This window comes from Macaca fascicularis, chromosome 19 (assembly GCF_037993035.2).
Source record: "Macaca fascicularis isolate 582-1 chromosome 19, T2T-MFA8v1.1".
NCBI classification, from domain to species: domain Eukaryota; kingdom Metazoa; phylum Chordata; class Mammalia; order Primates; family Cercopithecidae; genus Macaca; species Macaca fascicularis.
This window is the reverse complement of record NC_088393.1, coordinates 65,774,431-65,801,286: the sequence shown is the minus strand read 5'-3', so window position 1 is coordinate 65,801,286 and position 26,856 is coordinate 65,774,431. Positions and strand designations below refer to the sequence as shown.

General features: G+C 50.2%; 2 protein-coding genes across 30 annotated transcripts in view; both read right to left on the bottom strand.

The window, feature by feature from the left end:
* Positions 1–10,900: 10,900 nt before the first annotated feature.
* Positions 10,901–20,953, bottom strand: ZNF135 (zinc finger protein 135). Of its 29 annotated transcripts, none has more exons than XM_074025009.1 (6): positions 20,339–20,924; positions 20,159–20,225; positions 18,567–18,693; positions 17,178–17,251; positions 16,763–16,858; positions 10,901–13,561 (listed from the first exon to the last, which is right to left on the bottom strand). In XM_074025009.1, exon 6 carries the CDS (start codon positions 13,368–13,370, stop codon positions 11,841–11,843), a length of 1,530 nt encoding a protein of 509 aa, XP_073881110.1. In that variant the 5' UTR covers positions 13,371–13,561; positions 16,763–16,858; positions 17,178–17,251; positions 18,567–18,693; positions 20,159–20,225; positions 20,339–20,924; the 3' UTR covers positions 10,901–11,840. The 29 variants fall into 29 exon arrangements, with proteins under 29 accessions (XP_073881110.1, XP_073881112.1, XP_073881113.1 ...); XM_074025011.1 differs by having other exon boundaries at positions 20,407–20,924; XM_074025012.1 differs by having other exon boundaries at positions 16,775–16,858; positions 20,407–20,924.
* A 319-nt stretch (positions 20,954–21,272) lies between these two features.
* The window catches only part of ZSCAN1 (zinc finger and SCAN domain containing 1), a 41,995-nt gene continuing 36,411 nt past the window's right edge, over positions 21,273–26,856 (bottom strand). Inside the window, exon 8 of the mRNA XM_065535099.2 lies at positions 21,273–26,462. Within this exon, the coding sequence (XP_065391171.1) occupies positions 25,840–26,462 (623 nt within the window). The 3' untranslated portion in view covers positions 21,273–25,839. The remainder of the gene's footprint in view (positions 26,463–26,856) is intronic.

Here is a 26,856-nt window from a genome sequence, read left to right as displayed (position 1 = left end):
GAAGACTAAACTCCTTGGGTTACATAAGATGATCTTTTGATTGATTGCATTTATTCTCAGATTACAGCATTATTCCCATTGCCTGCGCATAAACTTAATTGCTCCCTGCTCATAAACTTAACTGCTCCCTGTAGATACAGAAACTGGTGCCTCTTTTTCTGTCACTGTGTTTGAGCAGGCAGTCTGTTGTAATGACCCCCAAATCACAGAGGCTTAACATAGTATTTATTCATGGGCTGAGCGTGGTGGCTCACACCTGTAATCCCAGCACTTTGGGAGGCCGAGGCAGGTGGATCATGAGGTCAGGAGTTTGAGACCAGCCTGGCCAACATGGTGAAACCCCATCTCTACTAAAAATACAAAAAATTAGCCAGGCATGGTGGTGCATGCCTGTAATCCCAGCTGCTCGGGAGGCTGAGGCAGGAGAATCACTTGAACCTGGGAGGCAGAGGTTGCAGTAAGCTGAGATCGTGCCACTGCACTCTAGCCTAAGTGACAGTGTGAGACTCTCTCAGAAAAAAAAAAAAAAAATTTACTCACAGTTGATTGTCCTGTGTTGGTGTTGCTTTGCTTATGTATTGGTTTGCACTCTGCTCCATACAGTGATTGAAGGATCCAGGCCCCATCCCTGTTGTAGCTCCACTCTTCACTGTACTCTTGGAGCATGTGGGGAAGCCCACACCTGTTCACCTGGGAGATGACACACATCACTTCTACTCACATATCCTTGGAGAGAAATGATTCCAGAGAAATGGCCAGACAGAAATGGCCCCAGTCACTTGGAAGGGCCTGGGAACTGTCACCTGGAGTGTCTGTCTCTGCAACAGTTACTAAGTTTAGTTTCCTCTTAGCCTATCCATCCTAACTAAACTCCAAGCTGAGTGTGGCTCTGGTAAGAAAAAGGCTAAAATGGGCCGGGCATGGTGGCTAACACCTCTAATCCCAGCACTTTGAGAGGCAGAGGCGGGTGGATCACCTGAGGTCAGGAGTTCAAAAGCAGCCTGGCCAACATGGTGAAACTCCGTCTCTACTAAAAATACAAAAAATGAGCTGGGCATGGTGGCAGGCACCTGTAATCCCAGCTACTCAGGAGGCTGAGGCAGGAGAATCGCTTGAACCAGGGAGGCGGAGGTTGCAGTGAGCTAAGATCGCACCACTGCACTCCTGCCTGGGGGACAGAGTGAGAATCCATCTCATTTAAAAAAAAAAAGAAAAGAAAAAAAAGAAAAAGGCTAAAATGTAGCCTCTCATTTCTCAGCTGAACCTGTGAGCTAACCTTCTTGCACTGCCACAGGGAGCATCCCCTGAGATGTGTTCCACTGAGCTCTCAGGCTGTGGGTGATTGTCATTTGTTATTATAGGGCCTCACCCTCCATCTTCAGTTTCCCATCTCCTGTCTCATTTAGTGCACAGCCAGATGTCTATGCCTTTTTTTTTAAGTTTTTTATTTGGAAATAATTATATATTTTAAAAAGGCACAATAATTAAAATAGTGCACAGATCATTCACACACCCTCACCCAGACCCACCTATTAACATTCGACCCTGCTTACCTATGGCCTGCTTGTGTGCACCTTCCACCACCCCATCCAGGGTGCACAGTGTCCACATTCCTCCTGTCAGTGATGTTCTCTTTGCTCACCTGGTTAGAGTGCAGTTTTCCCACTGTATAGCTAACTGGGGCCAGATGCAGAGGCTTACACCTGTAATCTCAGCACCTGCAAGGCTGAAGCTGGGCGTAGTTGTGCACACCTGCAGTCCCAGCTACTTGGGAGGCTGAGGTGGGAGGATGGCTTGAACCTAGGAGGTCGAGGTTGCAGTGAACTGAGATCGAGCCACTGCACTCCAGCCTGGGTGACAGAGCAAGACCCTGTCTCAAAAAAAAGAATATAGTTAACTTTTTCTCCTTTCAACGAATAAGAATCGGTGGGAAGAGACTTTTAAGATCATGCAAATATTGATGATCTTCAGTTGTCACAAAAAGATTAAAGATGATGCAAATATCCTGCTCCTCATCAAAACTTCCCCCTAAATTTGGCTTTCATTTCTCATTCTTGCCTGAATCCGTCATTACCAGGGTGGTGATTTTCCAACACCAGCCCTCCCTCCATGCTGACCAGCTGGCCCTCAGCATCCTACTGCCAGCCAGTACTCTTCTTCTCCCCAAGAATTTGTCTTTAGTATTGGAATGGACTCGAGAATTTCTGTTTATTCAGTGGTTTATAACTAGCTTCTGATTTTATTTTGGTGCTCAAGTTGCCCTAGATGAGGCCAGTGAGACTCCCTTCAGTTGACTCCTGTATCCTCGTGACATGCCCCTCCCCCCCCTTTTTTTAAGTGCTTATTTGCTTTTTGGTGTAGTAGGATGTTCTAAGCCCATCTCCTTTCTACCCTTCCTCAGCCCTGAAATTGGCCATGTCTTTGAAGAACTGGTTCCTTTTAGTGGGTAACGGCATTAGAGACCAAGATAGGGAGCCAGTTGAGGTGTCTCCTGCTGAGCTATGAAATATATGACTGCACATAGGTCCCACACAAAGGTGTGTCTGTGCACATGCACGTACGTATCCAGTAAGACCTCCAACTCAATCCGTGACTCCCTCCAGCCCATATCTGTATGTGTTTTCTTTAACATTGAGAACCCTGACACCCCAAAATTCGGCATTTTACTAATTCGATGAATCTTAAAATAACTCTAATATAGTTTCAGAATTTCTTTTCCCAAACCACTACCAAAAGCGAACCGACTGAGATTTTGGGGTTTGTTTGCTGTTCCCCTACCACTACCACCCTGCCCAGGATGTAAGGAGCACAAATGGATGTTTTATTAAGCTAGATATTTCCACTTGTTAACCTCAGGGGCAACTGGGCTGGTTCAGGCATTTGGGGCAGTGGGTCTCAGCTCCCATACAAAAGCGCAGCAACATGGACCAGCAAGAAAGACAGGTGGGGTGAGGCAGGAGAGGGTGGCTCAGGTCTGTCAGTGGAGTTGGCAGGGATGGGACGTGTGCAAAAGGACACAGACTCTCGGGGGCAAGGGAAAGCCCCAGGCAGGCTGGCAGTGAAGAGGGGTAGAGTTCAGGGTGGGTTTATACAGGGTGTTGGAAGGTAGCTGTGTTCTCAATAAGTAGGAAAAGTAAATGAGAGATGGAAACCTGGAAAGGTGGGAATACATTTCAATGGGAAAATGCTTAAACACCCTCTGGTACGAGCTGAATTGTGTCCCCCACTAAATGTCATATGTCGAAGCCTTAGCCCACAATCTGATATGTGGGGACAAGGCCTTTAGGGAGGTACATAGGCTAAATGAGGTCGTTCGAGTGGGGCCTGCATCCAACAGGACTAGTGTCCTTATAAGAAAAGCAAGAGGCGGCCGGGCGCGGTGGCTCAAGCCTGTAATCCCAGCACTTTGGGAGGCCGAGACGGGCGGATCACGAGGTCAGGAGATCGAGAGACGATCCCGGCTAACACGGTGAAACCCCGTCTCTACTAAAAAATACAAAAAAATAGCCGGGCGAGGTGGCGGGCGCCTGTAGTCCCAGCTACTCGGGAGGCTGAGGCAGGAGAATGGCGTAAACCCGGGAGGCGGAGCTTGCAGTGAGCTGAGATCCGGCCACTGCACTCCAGCCTGGGTGACAGAGCAAGACTCCGTCTCAAAAAAAAAAAAAAAAAAAAAAAAAAAGAAAAAAAAAGAAAAGCAAGAGGCTGGGCGAGGTGACTCACACTTATAACCCCAGCACTTTAGGAGGCTGAGGTGGGAGGACCCCTTGAGCCCAGGAGCCAGCCTGGGCAACACAGCTAGACCTCATCTCTACAAACTTAAAAATTAGCTGGGTGTGGTGGTATGTGCCTGTAGTCTCAGCTGTGTGGGGGGCTGAGGTGGGAGGATGGCATGAGCCCTGGAGGTCAAAGCTGCAGTGAGCTATGATACACCATGCACTCCAACCTGGGTGACAGAGCAAGACACTCTCAAAAAAAGAGAGGGAGGACCAGGCACAGTGGCTCACACTTGTACCAGAACTTTAGGAGATCCAGGCAGGTGGATTACCTGAGGTCAGGAGTTTGAGACCACTCTGGCCAATATGGCAAAACCGTGTCTCTACTAAAAATACAAAAAATTGGCTGGGTGCGGTGGCCCACGCCTGTAATCTCAGCACTTTGGGAGGCCGAGGCGGGTGGATCACAAGGTCAGAAGATCGAGACCATACTAGTTAACACGGTGAAACCCCGTCTCTACTAAATATACAAAAAAAAAAAAAAAAAAAAAAAAAAAATTAGCCGGGCCTGTAGTCCCAGCTACTCAGGAGGCTGAGCCAGGAGAATGGTGTGAACCCAGGAGGCAGAGCTTGCAGTGAGCCGAGATTGCACCACTGCGCTCCAGCCTGGGCAACAAAGCGAGACTCTGTCTCAAAAAATAAAAAATAAAATAAAATAAATAAAAATACAAAAAATTAGCCAGGTGTGGTGGCAGGCATCTGTAATTCCAGCTACTTGGGAGGCTGAGGCAAGAAATTAACTTGAACCTGGGAGGTGAAGGTTGCAGTGAACTGAGATCACACCACCGCACTCCAGCCTGGGTGACAGAGTGAGACTCTGTCTCAAAGAAAAAAAAAAAGAGAGATAGCAAGAGACACCAGAGATCGCTCCCTCTCTGTGCACACACAGAAGAAAGGCCATGTGCAGGTGCAGACACAGCAGGATGGCAACCATCTACAAGCTTGGAAGAGAAGCTTCACGTGGAACCCATTCTGACTTCCAGCCTCCGGAGCAGGGAGAAAATAATAAATTCTGGTTGACTCAGCCTCCCAGCCTGTGGTATTTTGTGATCACAGCCCAAGCAGGCGAATACATGTCTGCCATCACTATTTGAGTTGAGGAGAGTTTTATGAATCAGCGCCAACTAGTGCAATCATTTTGGAAAGCTAACTGTCCAACTGTATTCAGTAACAATATGGGGCCAGGCACAGTGGTTCACACCTATAATCCCAACACTTTGGGAGGCCCAGGTGGGAGGATCCCTTGAGCCCAGGAGTTCAAGATGTGCCTGGGCAACATAGTGAGACCCCATTCTCCACAAAAAGGAAAAAAAAAAAAGGACCAAAAAATATATATACACAAGGGTGCTGATTTGCATGAAGTTAGATACTATAACTTCAATATGAATGGTAGAGCCATTCAAAGCAATAGTAAAAGGCATGAATGATCATTAAGACTAGCAAAATGGAAGAATTTTTAATTAATTATTATTATTATTTTTTTTTGAGACGGAGTCTCACTCTCTCTCTGTTGCCCAGGTTGGAGTGCAATGGCGTGACCTCAGTTCACTGCAATCTCCGTCTCCCAGCTCCAAGCAATTCTCCTGCCTCAGCCTCCTGAGTACCTGGGATTACAGGCATGCACCACCACACCCAGCTAATTTTTGTATTTTTAGTAGAGACGGGGTTTCATCATATTGGTTAGTCTGGTCTCAAACTCCTGCCCTCATGATCCACCCGCCTCAGCCTCCCAGAGTGCTGGGATAACAGGTGTGAGCCACCGCACCTGGCCCTAGAAGAGTAATTTCTAAGTGTAGTTCAGGAAGTAGAATGCAACTGTTGATTCTGTTGCAACTGTATAAACAGTGGGCATTAGCTGTCAAATCCTAGCAAAGAAAGTATAGAAATGCAAATAGCAGTTGTGTTAGGGTCATGAAATTATGAGGACATTTATTTCAGTTTTTGGAATTCCTTTGAAAGTTACGCACTTACAGGGCTTTTTTTTTTTTCTTTTAGACAGAGCCTCGTTCTATCACCCAGGCTGGAGTGCAGTGGCACAATTTTAGCTTACTGGAACCTCTGCCTCCCAGGTTCAAGCAATTCTTTCACCGTGGTGTCCTGAATAGCTGGTATTACAGGCGCCTGCCACCGTGTCCAGCTAATTTTTGTATTTTTAGTAGAGATGGGGTTTCACTATGTCAGCCAGACTGGTCTCAAACCCCTGGCCTCAAGTGATCTGCCTGCCTCGGCCTCCCAAAGTGCTAGGATTACAGGTGTGAGCCAGTGTGCCCGGCCATGGGCTTTTATAATAAAGTTCATTTTTCACCATTTTGAAAAGAATTATCCCAATTATGTAAAAGTTAAAAACACACAGATTCAGCGGGGCGCTGTAGCTCACGCCTGTAATCCCAGCACTTTGACAGGCCCAGCTGGGAGGATCACCTGAGGTCAGGAGTTCAAGACCAGCTTGGCCAACATGGTGAAACCCTGACTCTAGTATAAATACAAAAAAATTACCCAGGCATGGTGGTGCGTGCCTATAGTCCCAGCTACTCAAGAGGCTGAGGCACAAGAATCGCTTGAACCCAGAGGTAGAGGTTGCAGTGAGCCGAGATCGTGCCACTGCACTCCAGCCTGGGCAACAGACTATTCCTTTTGACATCTCAGTGTATTTATGTCTCCCAGTCATTTTTCAGGGTATGAGATGTGAGTATAATGTGTTTGGTATATATGTAGTCTGCGCACATTCTAAGCACGTCTCTTGGGTGTCATGAAAAAATGAGTGAGGTGTTTGATGGGCCTCGGGAATACCCTGTGGACTTCCTTCAGGCAGATGCAGAACAGGACAGGGTGATGTGCTTTTGATGCAAAGAAAGGCAGATACTCCATTCTGCCTACCCTGAGCCCAGTGAAAAGTCAGTGATTTATTAATAGCTGTTCCTTCAACCTAAGAGGCTCCTGGGATGGGGCCACACTTGGGAACTATGGGCTTCGCAGAGGAACCGCTTCAGGAAGTTTGGGCACAATTCTCACTTGAGGCTTCCAGGCTTTGGGTGATTACGGCACAGAATCACCCAGTGCCTTGGCGTACAGATTACCAACCCCCCTCGGACCAACCAAAGCAAGCTCCCAGGTTTCACACCCTCCACCTTCAGGTGGTTTTCACTCACATCAAAATGGGAGATCCACCACCCTTGGCAGTGCTGGGTTCTGTCTTCCCTGTGTCCATACAGAAGTCTCCAAGATGAGGGTTGCTGGAACCAGGGGTCAATCCAGATTTGTTGGGCCTGAGGCTCACACATGTGCAGGGTCCCTCTTCAGAAGAATAATTCAAAATTACAAAGATAAAATTAGGTGCTTGGTCTTGAAGGGATCCCTGAAAGTGAGGGAACTAGAGTTTCAGCTTACTTTCATGGCAAATCCACAAAGCCAGAGCCTCAAAACATAGTGCAGGCCAGCCTTCCCTCAACCCGAAAGAACCTGAATTTGTAGAAAGGTTCCCAGACATCTCAATGAAATGAACAGCTTTCCAAAGCCCAGCCTCCGGCTGACCAGCTAGCTCCTGAGAGACGGGCTCCTGAGGGACCAGTCACATGCGACGGGGGCAACTGCCAGGGAAATTCGCTCAGTGACAGGGTGGCTTCTGGGACATGGGAAATCTAAGCTCCCCAGCTCCTCACCAAGGCCACTGGGACTGCAGAGGTCTCTCCAGCTATGGCTATGCCTGTCTTTTCATAGAGGTTTGCCCTGATGCCATGGTTTTAATGTGACGTCTCTCACCCCATTCACCAAACACAATAATCCTCAAGTTATTATCATCTCTGGCTAGTATTCATCTTATCCCTTTTTTTTTTTAATGAGACAAAGTCTTGCTCTTGTCACCCAGGCTGGAGTGCAGTGGCACAATCTCAGCTCACTGCAACCTCTGCCTCCCAAGTTCAAGTGATTCTCCTGCCTCAGCTTCCCAAATAGCTGGCATTACAGGCGCCTGCCACCATGCCTGGCTAATTTTTGTATCTTTTAGTAGACACAGGATTTCACCATGTTGTCCAGGCTGGTCTTGAACTCCTGACCTCAGGTGATCCACCCGCCTCAGCCTCCCAAAGTGTTGAAATTACGGCATGAGCCACCGTGTCTGGCCCGTCTTATCGTGTTTTCTCCACTATGACTCACCTTGTTTTTCTTCTGATGACCTGCTTTGCCTATCTTGCCCACTAGCTTGCAACCCGCATAGGGCAAGGGGCATTTTCTGTGTGGTCTACACTTGTTTACTTTGGGCTCAAAGAGAAGAATAAACTAATCAATTCCTTTGACCCTGAGGACTTCCCTTAAAGCCCTCACTCTCCTAAAAGAAACATAACTTTGGGGGCGAGTGTGTTGCAGAAATGCGTGGAGCATGGTGGAGTGGTGGCTCATGCCTATAATCCAAGTGCTTTGGGAGGCCAAGGTGGGAGGACTGCTTGAGTCTGGGAGTTCAAGACCAGCCTGGATAGCATAGTGGGCCCGTCTTTACAAAAAATAAAACATTAGCTGGGCATGGTGGTGCGTGCCTGTAGTCTCAGCTACTAAGGAGGCTAAGGCAGGATTGCTTAAGCCCAGGAGTTTGAGGCTGCAGTGAACTATGATCACACCACTGCCTTCCAGCCTGGGTGACAGAGTAAGACCCTAAGGATTTAAAAAAAAAAGAAAGAAAAAGAAATGCATGGAGTGGCCTTTGAAGGCAGGAAAATCTCCCAGCAGAAATCTAAATCACTGAGTTCGGATGTGGGCTAGAGCCAGCAACGTGTGGTTTCATGGTGTCACTCTTGGCTTCTCCTAAGGATAGCTAAAGCTTTGACTACCTCCTCTCTATATGAATGTGTACAGTATCTAAATATATACGTCTGTGCGCTGCTATATAAAGTATGTGTGTACTATAACAAAGAGACTGTCTTCAGAAACAGCCTCTTCTTTTGGGCATTGAATGGGCATGACAGTTTTACAAGTGATGCAAATGAATGGATATTTTACATACACTTTATACTTTGCCACATGCTTTGGGATTCCAGGAGCTCATTTAATCATCACTGCACATTGAGAGGCAGGTAATTTACCGGTTGTGTGTGTGTCTGTGTTTCTTTTTTTTTTTAAGTCAGAGCCTCTCTCTGTCACCCAGGCTGGAGTGTAATGGCGCAATCCTGTTTTACTGCAACCTCTGCCTCTGGGGTTCAAGCAACTCTCCTGCCTCAGCCTCCCAAGTAGCTGGCAGTAAAGGCAACCGCCACACACGGCTAATTTTTTTTTTTTTTTTTTTTTTGTATTTTTAGTAGAGACAGGATTTCACCATGTTGGCCAGGCTGGTCTCAAATTGCTGACCTCAAATGATCCATCTGCCTTGACCTCCCAAAGTGCTGCGATTACAGGCGTGAGCCAACACACCCAGCTTACCAGTGGTGTTTCTTTTTTTCTTTTTTTGAGACAGAGTCTCGCTCTGTCACCCAGGCTGGAGTGCAGTGCAGTGGCGCAATCTCGGCTCACGGCAAGCTCCACCTCCTGGGTTCACATCATTCTCCTGCCTCAGCCTCCGGAGTAGCTGGGACTACAGGCACCCGCCACCGCGCCCAGCTAATTTTTTTGTATTTTTAGTAGAGACAGGGTTTCACCATGTTAGCCAGGATGGTCTCGATCTCCAGACCTCGTGATCCGCCCGCCTTGGCCTCCCAAAGTGCTGAGATTACAGGTGTGAGCCACCGTGCCCAGTCTTTTTTTTTTTTTTTGAGGTAGGGTTTTGCTCTGTCACCAAGGCTATAGCTTCAACCTCATGGGCTCAAACGATCTGTCCCACCTCAGCCTCCTGAGTAGCTGGGACTACAGGCATGTGCCACCATGCCTGGTTAGCTTTTAAATTTTTTGTAGAGATGGTATCTCGCTGTGTTGTCCAGGCTGGAGCACAGTGGCTATTCACAGGCATGATCCCACTAATGATCAGCATGGGAGGTTTTTTTTTTTCTTTTTTGAGGTTGAGTTTCACTCTTGTCACCTAGGCTGGAGTACATTGGCACAATCTAGGCTCACTGCAACCTCCACCTCCCAGGTTCAAGTGATTCTCCTGCTTCAGCCTCCCAAGTAGCTGAAATTACAAGCATGCACTGCCGTGCCCAGCTAATTTTGTAATTTTAGTAGAGATGGGGTTTCACCATGTTGGTCAGGCTGGTCCCGAACTCCTGACCTCAGGTGGTCTGCCTGCCTTAGCCTCCCAAAGTGCTAGGATTACAAGTGTGAGCCCTACCAGCATGGGAGTTTTGACCTGCTCTGGTTCACCCCTACATAGGCAACCTGGAGGTCATCATATTGACGCCGAACTTAGTGTGGACACCCAATCAGCAGAGCACACTACAGCCCAGAACTTCTGGGTTCAAGTGATCCTCCTGCCTCAACCTCCCAAGCAGCTGGGACTAGAGGCAGGTGCAGCCACGTCCGGCTCTCCAGTGGCTTGTAAATGACAAAGGCATTTATCCCAAGAGGCACTCCACAATCATACTGTGAAGCAATATTGGAAGACTGTCTGCAACATGGTTTCCCCAAGAGAGAAATTTCAAGTAACTGGAAATTTATATCCCAGCATTGGGATTAGAAAAATCAAATTGATGGATGTAACCACAACTGACAGCTGATAACCAAAAGCAGCCAATGCAATTTCTTTTTTTTTTTTTGAGATGGAGTTTCACCCTTGTTGCCCAGGCTCGAGTGCAATCTCAGCTCAACGCAACCTCCATCTCCCGGGTTCAAGCGATTCTCCTGCCTCAGCCTTCCAAGTAACTGGGATTACAGGCATATGCCACCATGCCCGGCTAATTTTGTATTTTTAGTAGAGATGGGGTTTCTCCGTGTTGGTCAGGCTGGTCTCGAACTCCCGACCTCAGGTGATCCTCCTGCCTCAGCCTCCCAAAGTGCTAGGATTACAGGCGTGAGCCACCGTGCCCGGCTAGCCAATGCAATTTCTAATGAGGGCAGCAAGTCACCGTTTAAAGGTTATAGTTGTCAGAAAGACTGCTATTTGTGGACTTAGGCTTTAACAAAATGTTAAATTGTATGAAAACAATGAAAAAGCAGTTTGAGAGGATTAACTTGAACATTTCCCAAAAAAGATGAATCTTGCAAAACAGAAGTTTCTAACACGAATTTGCTATTGCTTATAAGATGATGGTTTAACAAAGGAAAAATCTTCCTTTTTGTAAAACAAATACCTGTGTGTTCTAACGCGAGTTCTGCAGAGAAATGTAGAGGGAGAACAGAGTAGCAAAAGCCATCTCAGAATCAGTGAGACTCTATGGAAGCAACTTTACATTTTAAGTCTTCCCATACAAAGCTTTTCAATCTCATTGCATATAAAGATTAATTGCAAAAATAAAGCAGGGATAACTAAAAACCTGTTTATAGTACACTGATACTTTGTCATATGGAATTCCAATCGGTGACTGGCTGGCATGTACCCTGATCAAACAATATACACACAAACCAGACAGCTTTTTACTGAGACAGTCAGTATCCATAGTGATTCCATAAAGATGCCACTCTCATTTCTGGAACACTCTGCCATATTGTCATTTGGGAATATCAGAGTCAACCTGCACCATTCATAAGCACTTTCCCCCACAAAACGTGATGTGCAACAATGGCAAATTCTGACTTCATTTGGTTCTTGTACATATGAAAGGCATTTGTTGGGTTTCTCACCAATCTGAACATCTCTGGTTTGGAATATGGTGAGTCCTTGGACAAAAGCTTTCCCTGAATCCACTACACTTGTTCCATTTCTTTTTTGTAGGTTCTATAACGTAGCACTAATGGGCATTCGAGGGTGAAGGTCCTGAGTGCTGATTATCTTCACATTTCCCTACTATTTGGATGCAGGGATGGACGACCTAGAGGTTGGTGGTCCTATGGTCATTTCCCATCAGTGTGAACTCTCTGAGGGTGTCTGAGGGAAGTGCTGTGTGAAAAGGCTTGTGTATGAATATACATTTCTCATGTGTATGATTGGGTCAAATCTGGAAAGGGATGAGCTATGGCTTAAGGTCTTATGTCCCCAGCACATGTGGAATGGGTTTATCCAGTGTGAGTTCTCTGGTGCTTGGTAAGGGAGGAGCTGTGTGTAAAGGCCTTTCCACAGTCCCTGCACGCGTACGGCTTCTCTCCTGTGTGGATCCTCCGGTGCTGAGTGAGGTGGGTGCTCTGCCTAAAGGACTTTCCGCAATCGTGACACTCATAGGGCTTTTCCCCAGTGTGCGTCCTTTCATGCTGGCTGAGCGAGGAGCTGTGGCTAAAGGATTTCCCACACTCATTGCACCCATAGGGCTTTTCCTTGGTGTGAATCCTCTGGTGTTCGATGAGAAGGGAGCTCTGGCTGAAGGCTCTGCCACACTGGTTACATTCATAGGGTTTCTCTCCTGTGTGGATCCTCTGATGCTGAATGAGGGGAGCAAGCTGGCTGAAGGCTCTGCCACACTGGTTGCATTCATAGGGCTTCTCCCCAGTGTGGATTCGCTGATGTTTGGTGAGGGATGAGCTGTGGCTGAACGCTTTGCCACAGTCATTGCATTCATAGGGCTTCTCCCCCGTGTGGATTCGCTGGTGTTGAGTGAGGTGTGTGCTCTGCCGGAAGGCCTTCCCACACTGACTGCACTCGTAAGGCTTCTCTCCTGTGTGCGTCCGCTCATGCTGGCTGAGCGAGGAGCTGTGGCTGAAGGTCTTCCCACACTCGTTGCATCCATAGGGCTTCTCTCCTGTGTGAATCCTCCGATGCTCGGTCAGGAGTGTGCTCTGGCTGAAGGCTTTCCCACACTCACTGCACTCATAGGGCTTTTCTCCTGTGTGGGTCCTCTGGTGCTGAATCAGTGGGGTGATCTGGGTGAAGGCTTTTCCACACTCATGGCACTCGTAGGGCTTCTCGCCTGTGTGGATTCGCTGGTGTTTGGTCAAGGACGAGCTGTGGCTGAAGGCCTTGCCACACTCACCACACTGATAGGGTTTCTCCCCAGTGTGGATTCGCAGATGCTGGGTGAGGTGGATGCTTTGCCGGAAGGCTTTCCCGCACTCGCTGCACTCGTAGGGCTTCTCGCCTGTGTGAGTTCGCTCGTGCTGGCTGAAGGAGGACCTAAAACTGAAGGATTTCCCACATTCGCTGCACTCATAGGGCTTCTCGCCTGTGTGAGTTCTCTGGTGCTGGATCAGTGGGGCAATTTGGTTGAAGGTCCTCCCACACTGAGTGCATTTATAGGGTTTCTCCCCAGTGTGGATTCTCTGGTGTTTGGTAAGTGCCGAGCTGTTCCGGAAGCCTTTTCCACATTCGTGACATTTGTAAGGTCTCTCTCCTGTGTGTGTCCGGTGGTGTTCAATAAGTGCTGAGCTGTGACTAAAGGCCTTTCTGCATTCCTGACATTTGTAGGGTTTCTCTTTTACACACGTTTTCTGTAGAACATTTAGGTCTGGCTTCTCCCTTTTTCTACGTGTTCCCCACATGTGGGGGCCTTGTTTTTCAGGAGTCATTGGTTGATGTGGGAGATCAGGGTTCAGACTTACATTTTCCCCAAACCCATTCCTCTGCCACTGCTCCTGAACAGGCGTCTTCACAGGCATGAAGGCCGCCGGCACTGCCAGGCTCTCCAGGCTTTCACAACTCCATTCCCAGTGGTCCTCAGTGTCCTCACCCCTGCAGTACCACAGACTATCCCATAGGAATCTTTCTACCAAGATGACACTGTTGGATATTTCTTCAGAGATGCCTTGTTTTAGAACTGACAGTTTGACTTTGGGTCTAGTTTCCAAGTCTGAAAGAAGCAAAAACTGGAAATGTCCCTTAATCTCTGTTCCAGGGCAAAAGTTTGTGGTGAGATGGGAAGACGAAGGATAAAACTAGTGATTTTGAAAGGTTCAAGGTTCAAGTGGCTTTGACCATTTAAAAATATAGTTTTGCAAATCAGGAAAGGAAGAGAGGGAACCACAGAATAAGGAAAAGGAAAATAAGGAATAAGGAAAGGAAGTGGAAAGAACAGAATAAGGAAAGGAAGAGGAGAGGGAGCAAAAAAACAGTTGGCACAAGAAATATGAATGCAGTCTGTGAGGGGAGCACAGAGGTGGGTGCAAAGGGGATGCCCAGGAGAGAGCACTACAGAGGCACTGGACTTGGAAGGAAAAGTGTGGCACCCAGGCCCCAGCTACAGTGGCCTCCACGATGCCAGGTGGCAACAGAGAAAACGGTGCTGCATGGAGAAAGCTGGCTGACACCCAGCTTCTTCCTGACAGCATATGCTGTTGTACCACCTCACTCTAGATGTAAAGGAACCTATCTGCTCCCCACAAAAAGGAATAGCTGCAATGTGCATCACTAAGAGGAAGATAAATGACCCGTGGTGTATTACAGTACTTTGATTTCGTCCATTTCACTAACTGGGAACCCCTTGAGGGTAGGGGTTTCTGTCCACCTTGCTTACCACTGTATCTATAGCCCACAGCAAGAGCTCAATATACATGCTTAATGAATGAACAAATGCACTCCCTCCTCCTCCTTCCTGGCAGGACTCTCTTTTTGCTCTGGTACCCAGCCCTCTCTGCACAGCAATGACCTGGGTGCCTGCTGCCCCTACCCTGACCCCACAGTGGCCGAGAGGTGTGATGTGGGCACCTTCCCCATATTGTTATGTTTCAGTGAAAAGTTCAGTTAAAAAAAAAAAAAAAGTTAAGCCAGGAGTGAATGGCAGAATAGTGGCTTCCCAAAATGCCCACATCCTAACCCTAGAACCTGTATGTTTCCAATTACATGGGAGGGAGGAATTAAGGTTGCTAATCAGCTAACATTAAGATACAGAAATTACACTGGATTATCCGGGTGGACCTGTGTAATCACAAGGGTCCTTAAATGGGGAAAAGAGGCAGAAGGGTCAGAGTCAGAGTGAATATGATGTGTGACTTGACCAGGGCTTGCTGACTGTGAAGATGGACAAGGCCATAGCCAAGGAATGTGGGTGCCTCTAGAAGCTGAAAAATGCAAACAAATGGATTCTTAGCCAGGCACAAGGCTTCATGCCTGTAATCTCAACATTTTGGACAACTGAGGCGGGAGGACTCCTTGAGCCCAGGAGTTCAAGACATGCCTGGGCAAAATGATGAGACCTTGTTTCTACAAAAAATAATAAAAAAATTAGCTGGGCATGGTGACACACACCTGTAGTTTCAGCTACTGAGGAGGCTGAGGCAGGAGGATCACCTGAGCCCAGAAGGTCCAGGTTGCTGTAAGCCATGATCATACCACTGGACTTCATCCTGGGCAAGAGAGCAAGATCCCATCTCTTAAAAAACAAAAACGAGAGAAAGAAAGAAATGGATTCTTCCCTTCCCTAGAGCTTCCAGAAGGAATGATGCCTTGCTGACATCTTTATTATATCCCAGAGAGACCCATTTTGGACTTCTGATCTCCTGAACTTTAAGATAATTTGCTTTGCTTTATGCTACGAAGTTTGTAGTACTGTTGACCCTTGAACAATGAGGGGGCTAGGGGCACTGACCCCAGTACAATAGAAAAATCTGCGTATAGCTTTTGACTCCCCAAAAACTTAACTACTAATAGCTTACTGTTGACCATACTGATAAAATAAATAGTTAACACTTTGTTTTCTTTGAGACGTGGTCTTGCTCTGTCACCCAAGCTGGAGAACAGTGGCGTGATCTTGGCTCACTGCAACCTTCACCTCCTGGGTTCAAGCAGTTCTCCTGCCTCAGCCTCCTGAGTAGCTGGGACTACAGACGCGCACCACCATGCCCAGCTAATTTTTTTGTTGTTGTTGTATTTTTTTTGTAGAGATGGGGTTTCACCATGTTGGCCAGGCTGGTCTTGAACTTCCAACCTCAAATGCTGCCTGCCTCGGCCTCTCAAAGTACTGGGATTATAGGTGTGAGCCACTGCTCCCAGCCCTTAGTTAACACATATTTTGTATATGTGTTATATAATGTGTTCTTAAAGTAAGCTAAAGAAAATGCTATTTAAAAAAATCATAAGGAAGAGAAAATATATTTACTATGCATTAAATGGAAGTGGACCACCATAAAGATCTTCATTCTCCTTGTCTTTACAGTGAGTAGGCTGAGGAGTAGGAGGAGGGGTTGGTCTTGCTGTCTCAGGGGTGGCTCAGGCAGAAGAAAATCCATGTATAAATGGACTCACACAGTTCAAACCCATGTTGTTTAAGGGTCAATGGTAACTTGTTACAGGAGCAGCAATAGCAAGCTAATATATTGCGTAAGGGCTGACTCTTATTGATGTGGAGGGACCCTACCGTGACCCTCTCCCACACTGGCCATCCCTCCTGGACTCTGGTGACAGGCCAGTCTTCCCATCTGATGCCAATGGGAAATTGACTGTCATTAGACTGGAATACTTCTGCTACCTACCAATCACCCTACAGGCACATGGCAGGGCCCAGCCTGGATCCACTGACCCACAGACACATGAGTTATAAACAATTATTTGGTTTAAGCTACTGAGGTCGGAGTGCTTTTCCTATGCAAGAGCTGACTGATGCATGACTTTGGGCCTTTGCACCTGCTGTTTCCTCTGCCTGAAATACTACTATTCACTCAGACTGCCCCATGGCTCAGGCTTCAAGTCACATGTCACCCCCTTGGAGAGGCTATCCCTCATCTCTCTGCTAAAGTCTCCTCACCCCCATCCTAGTCTACCTCATTGCTCATTTTCATTTTCTCAGCATTCATCACAATCTGTAATCATCCAACTCATTTTATTATTATTATTTTACCGATTTATTGTTTGTCTCCCTGACTCCCTCACCAAGAATGTAAATTCAGTGGAGATGAGGACTTGGTGTCGTCACTCACAGCAAAATGGGTGCTCGCTAAATCTTCGCTAAGGCTGAGTAGTAAATTTTCTGTGAAGAATTAGAGAACAGCTGCAGAGCGAGAAACCAGGAAGCAAGCATGGACAGGCTTCTCTCAGCCCCAGAGGGCTCCCATCTCACCTGGGTACACACCTGGGGGAACTCCAGAGTCCACTGCCCGTGGCTCTGCCTCTTGCTCCAGCAGGGAGATGACATTCGGCTTCGGTAACCAATGTCCTACTCAGGGAGAGACCCACAGAGTGAGCATTTGTATTCCAGGACCCTTCCTGAGCCTCAGCCCATTCCACCTTTGGTCTTCCAGGTCCCAGATGGCTGGGGACCCCTGAGTGACTTCAGCTGTCATACCCACAGCCCTGGATGTTCCCCAGGGACTCATTCCCCTACTCTCAGTCCCCGACCCTACCCCTGCTTCTGGGGTGGACATGTGACCCAGGCCTGGACAATCAGAACTCTGGTTCCTCCCCTGCCCGCTGGCAACAATGATCACTGTGAAGAAGACCTGGCAGCCAAACCAGGACAACCCTGGGACATAGACCCTGTCTTTTCTGCTGGTCTTGGTCCCAAGAAAGGCACCTTGGCAGTTGTCTTGTCACCTCCAGAGAAGCCTCTCTGGAAATGAAGCCAGAAAGAGATTACTATGGTCTGAATGTCGGTGTCCGCCTAAAATTTAGGCTATGCATACTGGCTTATGCCTGTAATTCCAGCACTCTGGGAGGCTGAGGTGGGAGCTTTAGCCTAGGAGCTTGAGGGCAGCCTGGGCAACACAGCAAGGCCCCGTTTCTACAAAATTTTAAAAATTAGCTGGGTGTGGTGGTATGCACCTGTAGTCCCAGCTACTTGGGAGACTGAAATGGGAGGTTTACTTGAGCCAGGAGGTTGAGTGTGCAGTAAGTATGACTGTGCCACAGCACTCCACCCTGGGCAAGAGAACAAGACCTTGTTTCTTAAAAATAAAAAAGGTTCAGGCCGGGCACGGTGGCTCACGCCTGTAATCTCAGCACTTTGGAAGGCTGAGGCAGGCAGATCAGGAGGTCAGGACCATCAAGACCATCACGGCTAACACGGTGAAACCCCGTCTCTACTAAAAATACAAAAAAAAAAAAATTAGCCAGGTGTGGTGGCGGGTGCCTGTAGTCCCAGCTACTCGGGAGGCTGAGGCAGGAGAATGGTGTGAACCTGGGAGGTGGAGCTTGCAGTGAGCCGAGATCGCACCACTGCACTCTAGCCTGGGCAACACAGCAAGACTCCATCTCAAAAATAAAAAATAAAATAAATAAAAAATAAATAAATAAAAAAGGTTCAAATGTTGGAACGTAATGTGACAGTGTTGAGGTGGGGCCTTGGGGAAGTGATTAATTCATGAGGGCTCCACTCATGAATGGGATTAGGGCCCTTATAAAAAAAGCTTGAGAGAGCTCCCTTGCCCCTTATGGCATGTCAGGATACAGGAAGGAAGTGCCATCAGTGAGGAGCAGGCCCTCACCAAACACTGAATTTGCTGACACTTTGATCTTAGGCTTCCCAGCCTCTGGAACCATAAGCGACAAATATCTATTGTTTATAAATTACCCAGTCTAAGGTATTCTAGCAGCCCTAACAGACTAAGACAGAAGTGCAGAGGGAGGTGTTAAAGAAGGAAGGGCTCCTGACAGCTCTACAGAAGACCCTGTTCTACCCTGGGATTCTGTAGTCTTGAGACCCAGTATGTTTCTCTGCTTCTGTTGATTTCAGGTTGAGTCTGAGACTTGTTGATATTGGTCCTAATTGATATTTCCTACATTAAAACAGTCAGGTTCCTAAAGCCCAAGACATACAGCCCCAGGCATTTGCTTTTAAAGCTCCATCCTATACCCATATTTAACCTAGTAGACTCAGAATTCATGTCAGGGACAGACCATCAGATAGGGCATGGGTATGGCCTTACCCACAGAGACCAGAAGCCTGAAGGTGTCCAGCATCACATCACGGTACAGGGTCCTCTGGGCAGGCTTCAGCTGCCCCCACTCCTCCTGGCTGAAGTCCACCACCACGTCCTCAAAGGTCACTTGCTCCTGAAACATCACACATGTGTCCTCAGCAAGCCAACCCTGGCACTGGCTGTAGGTGGGATAGCTGGTGAATGCCAGCCAGGCTGGGTCGGATGGAGTTCTCTTTGGTCTGGGGTTTTGGGTCAGGTTTTTCTGTGGGGCCTGGATGGGGGCCCTGCTGATGAGGTGGAGGATCTTAGAATCTAAGGCATCATTCCCATTTCCAATAATTTGTCTCTTGAAATAAGAAATGGTGCAGAGGATAAATAAAAATAAAGGAGTAAATAATAATAAAGGAGTGGACCAGTCCGGCATGGTGTCACATGCCCGTGGTCCCAGCTGTTCAACAGGCTGAGTGGGGAGGATCACTTGAGCACACAAGTTTGAAGCTATAGTGAGCCGTGATTGCATCACTGCACTTCAGCCTAGGGGATAAACAAGGTTATAAAGCTAGTAGCAGCAAGTCTAAAGACTGAATCTGAGGGGTTTTTTTTATTTTTATTTTTTTTCTGAGACGGAGTCTCGCTCTGTCGCTCAGGCTGGAGTGCAGTGGCGCGATCTCGGCTCACTGCAAGCTCCGCCTCCCGGGTTCACGCCATTCTCCTGCCTCAGCCTCCCGAGTAGCTGGGACTACAGGCGCCCGCCACCTCGCCCGGCTAATTTTTTCTATTTTTAGTAGAGACGGGGTTTCACCGTGTTAGCCAGCATGGTCTTGATATCCTGACTTCGTGATCCGCCCGCCTCGGCCTCCCAAAGTGCTGGGATTACAGGCGTGAGCCACCGCGCCCGGCCTGAATCTGAGTTTTTTAATTTTTTAGAGACTGGGTCTCGCTGTCATCCAGGCTGGAGTGCAGTGGCACGATCATGGCTCACTGCAGCCTCCAATTCCTGGGCTCAAGCAATCCTCCCCCGTAGCTGGGCTTATGGATACAGCTACGAGCCACCGCACCAGTCCCCTTGTATGGGTTTTCTGACATTCCCACAGGAGGCCGGTTTCTTTCGGGGGGCTTATGGGTGGGGTTAATGTCATCATAAAAAGGCGAGTTCCGCCCCCTTGGCCTCCAAGCCGTCTGAGGAAGCGGCACTCGATGCGCCATCTTGGAGCGCAGAACATGCGAAGGCCTTCAACTTCAGACTGCAGAGTCAGGGCACCTACAGTTGTCTGACATCACCCAGCCTCAGGTATGCAATGACGGCCGCACAAACATAAAGCCCACTCAGACCGGGACCCGTGCCCGCTGACCGCCAGCGCAGCGTGGGCAGAGCAGAGGCTGTGGTTGGGGAGCCTGGCGCGGACTTCAGGAGGCCGGGCGTGCAGGCAGAGGCCGAGCACGAGCAGAGGCCGGGCACGGAGTAGGGGCCCGGCGCAAGGAGGAGGCTACGCGCGAGTAGGGACGGGGTGCAAAGAGGAGGCCGGGTGTGAGGAGGCCGCGCACGAGAAGGAAGCCGGGCACGAGGTGGAGAACACGCGCGAGGCCGAGATTCTCACCGGGTCTGTGGAGACGCGCAGCCCAGGGGTCATGCCCTGGCTTCTGGCAGGAACGGCTGGCCCTGCTCTGCGGGAAAGGGGAGGTGAGCAGCTGGGAGGCCGAGGCGGTGCTCAGGTCCCCAAGCCGCGGAACTGCGCCAGAGCCTAGCTCCGTGGAGAGCCCTCCAGGGCCCCGCGTACCCGTTTAAGCGCCTGCTGTGTGTGGGGCGGCCCCCCGCGCGGGGAAGGGCAGCCTAGGGTTTCCCCACCTGTCTGAGGGAAGCTGAGGGCCTGGCGGGTGCCGACACATGCCTGCTGCGCAGACTCTGGGCCTTAACGCTACAGTGACAAGGACCGGGTGGTTGCGGTCCCCTGGCCCTGGGCATTGTGCCTCACTTTCCCTCTTCTATCAACAAGGGTGGCGGCCCAGTGCCCGGTGTAGGGCAGCAGTGGGGCCGGGGGCGGGGCGCGCGTTCCCTCAGGGGCTGTCGGAGCGGCTCCAGTACAGCTGAGCGTTGGGCCCCGCCCTCCTCTCAGACCAGGGATGCCTCCCAAATCCTGTCCCCGCCAGCCCCGAAACGGCCTTCCCCAGGCCCCGGGCAGCAAAACGGACTCCACACAGACGCGCGCTGCTGGAAACTCGCCCCGCCAGGGCCCCAGGAAGATCCCCGGACCCCTGCACCCGGCCCGGCCCAGCCTGGCCTCCCCTCCCCCACCTCGCCGGCCTAGCTCACCCGCCTGACGGCTAGACAAAGGCCGCGGCACCGGCGGCCGACACTGCGCCTGCGCGCGCCTGACTCCATTTCCCGGAAAGCCGCGCGCGCATTTCCGGCCTCGGGTCCCCACGTCGCTGTGCCCCTTGGCTTTGGCGGCCTCTCAGTGCTGCTGGAGCTGGAGTCACCGGGCCTGGTGAAACAGGGCGCGGGAGGTGCCTGGGCATCAACGCGGGATCGGGGCCACCTGGAACGCCGTGAGCTCCCGGCGCGACCACACGGGCTTTCGTGTTGGAAACTCCACCGTCAGCTTTGTTGCTGCAAACAAAGCAGTGGTTTTTCAAAACACATACTTCAAACCAAAGCATTCACCAAGATCGCACGCACGGGAGTCTTTGCATTTTCCACACTGAGGCAGCCCTGGAGACTTCCTGTTGTATTTATTACATGGTTATAAGGAACATAATGTGCAAGACACTAACAATTATGACGACTTCGGACATTGCTAGGTAGTCAAAATTGTGCATTTGAACAGCAGTATAATATTCAAAGCTGGTGTGTTCTCGCGGACATGAAATGAATTGTCATTTTTTGAACATTCACCAAAGCCTGCCAGGCGCTAGGCCCAGGTTCAGCAGCACACAGTAGCGAAGCCCCCATTCAAGCGGGCTTCGTTTCACCAGCATACATCACACGTGCATGGAGCAGCCAGGCGAGAGGAGCTGGGAAAGCCAGGGCTGAGCCTTGTGCTTTTGCCCTTTTAAGAGAGGACTGATTAATTCCAATCAGCCTGGGCTTGGGAACTGTATTTGAAGCTGCGGAAAAGTTTTAAGATGGGCATTTTTTTTTTCTTTGACTGAACTCTGAAAACAGCAGAGAACACAATACGAATTCTCATACCACACACAGACACTTGAAAAGATCTAGCTGGTTGACACATAAGTTAAGACTTTAAATGTCATAAGCCCTAAAACAGTGGCAATTATGAAGAGATATAATGGCTCAGTGCATCATAATGCACTGATGTAAACAAAGCAAAGGCAAGCTTCTTGGCTTTTAAGGGTGTCCTGTACGTTCCAAGAGCTGTAAAGCCCCACATTAGTGACCGTCACACTGAAAGCCAGCCTGCTTTTCACTCTACTGCAGTAAAGAGGCTTTCCATTGTACATAAAATGCCATTTTTCAGTTCTCTCACTCACAAACCCAAATGCCACAAAACATTTTGTGTGTCTATGTTTTTCTTTCACAAAATGTATACTCTTTTGTCCCCTGCCCCCACCCCACCTCCTCCACCCGTTTCCTTTTACTGGATCAAAAGGTATGAACACACAACTTATGGTGAAGTCTTTTTCCCAAGCGGTCTGATAGTCCTGGTGAGAAGCTGTCGGTGGTGCCACGCTGAGCTTGCTCAGCCCTGATGGTGGCCAGGCGGCCCTGCCCAGCTCCCTCACACTTGCCCCTCTGTTTCCTTCCTCAGACCTTCTGATCCTCGGTTTTTCTCAGCCAGGTTTCTAAACCGTACATGCCAGCAGGGGCGGGCTCTTTCTACAGGGACAGGTGCTGCTTGGCTCCAGCCAAGTGGGGTCTTGCAGACTGGTAAGCCCAGCGTCCCAGGTCTGGATTTCTCAAAAGAACCCAGAGATCGTGATTTCTGTGTGAAATCTCTTGATTTTTAAAAGCTGGTAGGGATTTCAAAGGCTTTAATAACACTACCAGTCAAATAAGACGAGCTAGAGGCTACTCCGGTGCCGCCCTTGCTGTGGTCTGAACCTCCTGCTCTTTCATAACCACTGGCTGGGCCCTTCTCAGCTCCTTCTTGGCTTCCTGTCCGAATCTCCAAGCAGAGCATTGCTGGTTGCCTCTCTGTGTGGCCTGGGACAGGAACCCCCACCATGAGCAGGTGGGCTGCACATCAGTGCAGCTTCCAAGCAATCCTGCAATCACAGCATGGATAGCAGAACTGTGTCATGCTGTATGTTAATGTTTAAAAAGCTAATCTGTTCAACATATACATTTAAAATATACTGTGACAGTTACAGCTCCCTGGACATATTTCTCCCTTAAAAAAAATTTTTTTTTTTGAGAGCTTCAAAACCTAGCAGTGTCCAGCCCTCCTCTGACCCAAGAGACCCTGGCTGCCAGGGAGAAAGGTGACCTGTGAGACTCTAGTCTTCCAGAGCATTAAGTGCCCAAGGCTGGGCTCACAGCTCCTGTGACAAGGGCTGGAGGACAGGAGACTGGGACACATTATGATGGGGGTGTTGGGGTCTTTGGGGAGTGCTGGCAGAGGAAGGCACAGGGTGAGGGAGGCGTGCTGAGGTGCTGGGGCTTCCACAGCTGGGGTGAACCTAAAGAGAAGAGAGAGGCTAGCTTTGTGTCTCACTGCAGCTCAGGCAGGGTCTTGGGACTGGGCAAGTTGGGCGAAGAACACCACGTGGTGGCTTTCGAGAGTTGCGGCAGCTGCCACAACTGCTCCGGGACCCTGGGCCACGTCCTTGCTTCTGTCAGCTAAGGTGGAGTGCGTGAGAGTGGCCCTCCAGGGGTGGCCCACCTCCCCTCAGAGGTTGAGGGAGGCTTCCCCGGCTGGAAACTGCAGCCCACAACAGTGTCTCAGTTATCTCCACAGGGACTTCCCCTCACTCATTGAGTCATCCCTTCACTCTGCAGGGCCTGTTGTATGCTGAGTGTGGTCAAGTGTGGCAGTGGAGACTGTTCTAGGCACAGGAGGAGGCCAAGGTGAGAGGCAGTGTGGAGTTAGGCAGAGACACAGTGAGTTAAGGACACCAGCCTCCACCATCCCAGTGCTGGGAGCTGTGGAGGCAGCAGGGCCACAAAAGACACGATGGAGCTGCCCTGCTGGGGTTTGTCTTTTCAGTGTCTGCATTTTAGAGGGACCCTGTTGGCTGCAGGATGGGGATGGGGCAGAGGGAACGGGCTGGAGGCAGAGTTTGCTTAGAGGCAGCTGCAGGCATTCAAGAAATGGGGAGAGAGCCTGGGGCTGATGGTGCAGAGGAGAAAAGAGAACTCAGAGGGGTTGGGAGGTGGATTCCCAGGGCAATCAAAAATCCTTCTGGGGCCTTGGAAGGTGGTGGTCCCTCTGAGGAGAGTGGGAACCCCAGAGGGGAGGCAGTTTGCATGTTTTTTGTTGTTTTTGCACAAGGGAAGATGAGTTATTTGGACAAACTCAATTGGAGGACTGAGGGACACGAGATGGATGTCTGTGGGGCCAGCCCAGGTAGACTTGAGCCTGACTGATGCCCTGTGTTCAATGGCACCCACTTTCTTGTGCAATTCTGGCACCAACAAACAGCTGTGATTGTGCCTCCAGCAGGTGGAGACCGAGATGGAAACTGCATGGAATGAGTCCCTGGCTCCCAACAAGTGGGGGCACTCGGGAGAGCTATCTTTACATATCCCATTGTGCGAGATGATCGATCTGCCCCTGAGAGAAGGCTCAGGGGGGCTTCCGAGAGTAATGGGCTGACTGCGGGGCCAAGACCCCACCCTCCATCCTGAGCTCGGTAGAAGAAGCTCCTCCTTTGCAGGATGAGAGAGAAGGCCCCAGGAGGGGAGCTGGAGCCCATCAGCAATTAAGGCATAGGATAGAGCCAGGAGCCCCCAGTGGGGACTGCAGGGAAAAGCTGGGGATGCTGGAGGGAGCCGGGGAAGCAAAGTCCAGAGGCCCGGTTGGGGGCGCTCCAGAAGGCAAGCGCGAGAAGGCAAGCACGGCAGCGAGGATGAAGTGAAGGCAGCGGCAGGTCCGCGGGACCTGCACAGCCTGTGACGGCCGTCGGGGACAGAGGCCGAGAGTGGGGGCAGATTGGTTGAGAATCAGCAGCAGGCGGATGTGACGTGGGTAGGTCCAAAGGCTTTTGAGTTAGAAGGCGACTTGGAAAAATGTCTGCCTGTGCAGATTCACAGTCAGCCCAACACTGTGTTTCAAAGTGAAGTTGGGAGGAGAAAAAGAAAAAGACAAAAACTTTTAAGGCTTGAAAGAGGACAAGTGTCCAGCAACAATGAGTTGGGGATGGGCGAGACGCTGAATCTGAGGCTGGCTCCCTGCTGTGACCTCACCGCCTGCCCACCTCTGCTCCAGTCTAGCAGGAGAGGCGGCCCCACTCTTTGGAGACCATCTGGTTCTTCCTGGCAGACCAGAATGCCAGATGTTTATGGTTTAAACAAATGTTGGCATCCATCTCAAAAAAAAACTCCTTCTGTAAGTCAAACAAAATATAGGCAGGTCAGTTTTGGTCAGGCCTAAAGACTGCGCCTGAAATCCTTAGAGACAGGAAGCAGATTCTGGTTGTCAGGGCAGGCGGAACGGCGAAGGCGTGCTGAGGCCTGTGGGCTCTCTTTCTGGGCGAGATGAAAATGTCTTTGGAGCTAAAGAGTGCTGGTAGTTGCACAGTGTTGTGAATGTGTTTAATGCCACTGAACTGTGCATTTTTAATGACTGAAATGGTAAATTTTATGTTTCCCAAAAAAGGAAAAAAAACAAAACCCTGTTTATCTGTTAGGTTCCAAGGGGGCTGAGCTGGCAGGAGGGCAGCCGGGGTCAGCTGTACCCTTCTCTGGAGTTGGAGCTGCCCAGGCCGGCTCCCGCCCTCATGGCCTCAGGGATATCCACAGTGAAATGAAAACCCAGCGGCAGAGTCTGCCCCTGAGTCAGGTGCTCACAGGGAGACCTGGACAAGGCTTCTGAAAGACGAGACGCGAATGAAACTCCTCTTCAAGCCACTTGCAAAACACAGTGTGCAGGACTGACCAGGTTTTGCTGTGGAACTGCTGCTTCTTGGCCGAGATCCTGGGAAGCCATGCTCGGCTCTGGAGCAGGTGTCCAGGATCTTCTGAGAAGCAGCCTGTGTCCTTCAAGAGGAGTCCCATGGTGGCCAGGGGTTGGTGGGGCTGGGGGATGTCCCCCATCTTCTGGTGCCCATCGGTGCCCCCCGGGGACTCAGGGCCGGGTGGCCAAGGCCCGAGGCTGGCCATTCACATGTGGCCGTGGGCCGTGTGGAGTTTCTGATGGTCGATGAGGTGGACCATCCAGGGGAAGGCCTTCCCGCAGACGCTACACTGGAAGGGTCTCTTGGGGCTGCGAGGGGCCACTGAGCCTTGGGCTCCATCCCTGGGTGGGGCAGACTCCCGGGGGCCCTTGCTCCGGGGGACTTTCTTCCTGGGTGGCTCCAACAGGTGGATCTTGCCGTGCTCAGCAAGGACAGAGCTGTGCAGGAAGACCCTGCCACACTCGGGGCACGGAAAGGGCCCTTCCTCGCGATGGGTCTTCTGGTGCTCGATGAAGTGGGTGACCCAGGTGAAGACCATCCCGCAGTCGGCACACTGGAAGGGCCGCCCACCTCGGGGCCCACGCAGCGTTGCTGAGACCGCTGCAGCAGCCTCTTGGGTGCCACCTTTGGTGTGCTTGAGGGATGGCTGGTGGCGGACGCTCTGGTCAGTGTTCCTGTTTCTCCTTCGGGGACTGATTCTCTGAGCACTCGGACCCTTGAGGCTTGAGATCACAGCCCCTTCTGCACGCAGGTCTGAGGAGGGCCCTGCGAGAAGATCCTCAGGCTCGTCCCAGATACATGGCTTCAGAGACAGGCGGGCCCGGGACCCTGTGGAGGGCGAGGGAGACAGGTCACCTGTAGTGAGTGGATGGCTTTGGCATCTCCCTGTGCCCCCCAGGGGCGTGGAGGACCCCAATGACTGAGCCAAGTCTGGGCCCTTCTTCTGCTCAATATGTCCCCTGTGCCCTCTGTTCTGTCCTTTAAGATACAAGGGCACATGTGGCTGGGCGCAGTGGCTTACGCCTATAATCCCAGCACTTTGGCAGGCCGAGGAGCGTGGATCATGAGGTGACGAGTTCAAGACCAGCCTGCCCAACATGGTGAAACCCCATCTCTACTAAAATACAAAAATTAGCCAGGTGTGGCGGTGGGCACCCGTAATCCCAGCTACTCAGGAGGCTGAGGCAGGAGAATCGCTTGAATCCGGGAGGCAGAGGTTGCA

Coding starts and splice junctions, on each gene's coding strand:
- ZNF135 (XM_045380041.3), bottom strand. CDS start 20,447: ATGTGTCGGCACCCGCCAGGCCCTCAGCTTCCCTCAGACAG. Junction 20,226..20,406: donor CCTCAGCTTCCCTCAGACAG/GTGGGGAAACCC, acceptor CCTTTCCCGCAG/AGCAGGGCCAGCCGTTCCTG. Junction 18,694..20,158: donor TGCGCGTCTCCACAGACCCG/GTGAGAATCTCG, acceptor GTGATGTTTCAG/GAGCAAGTGACCTTTGAGGA.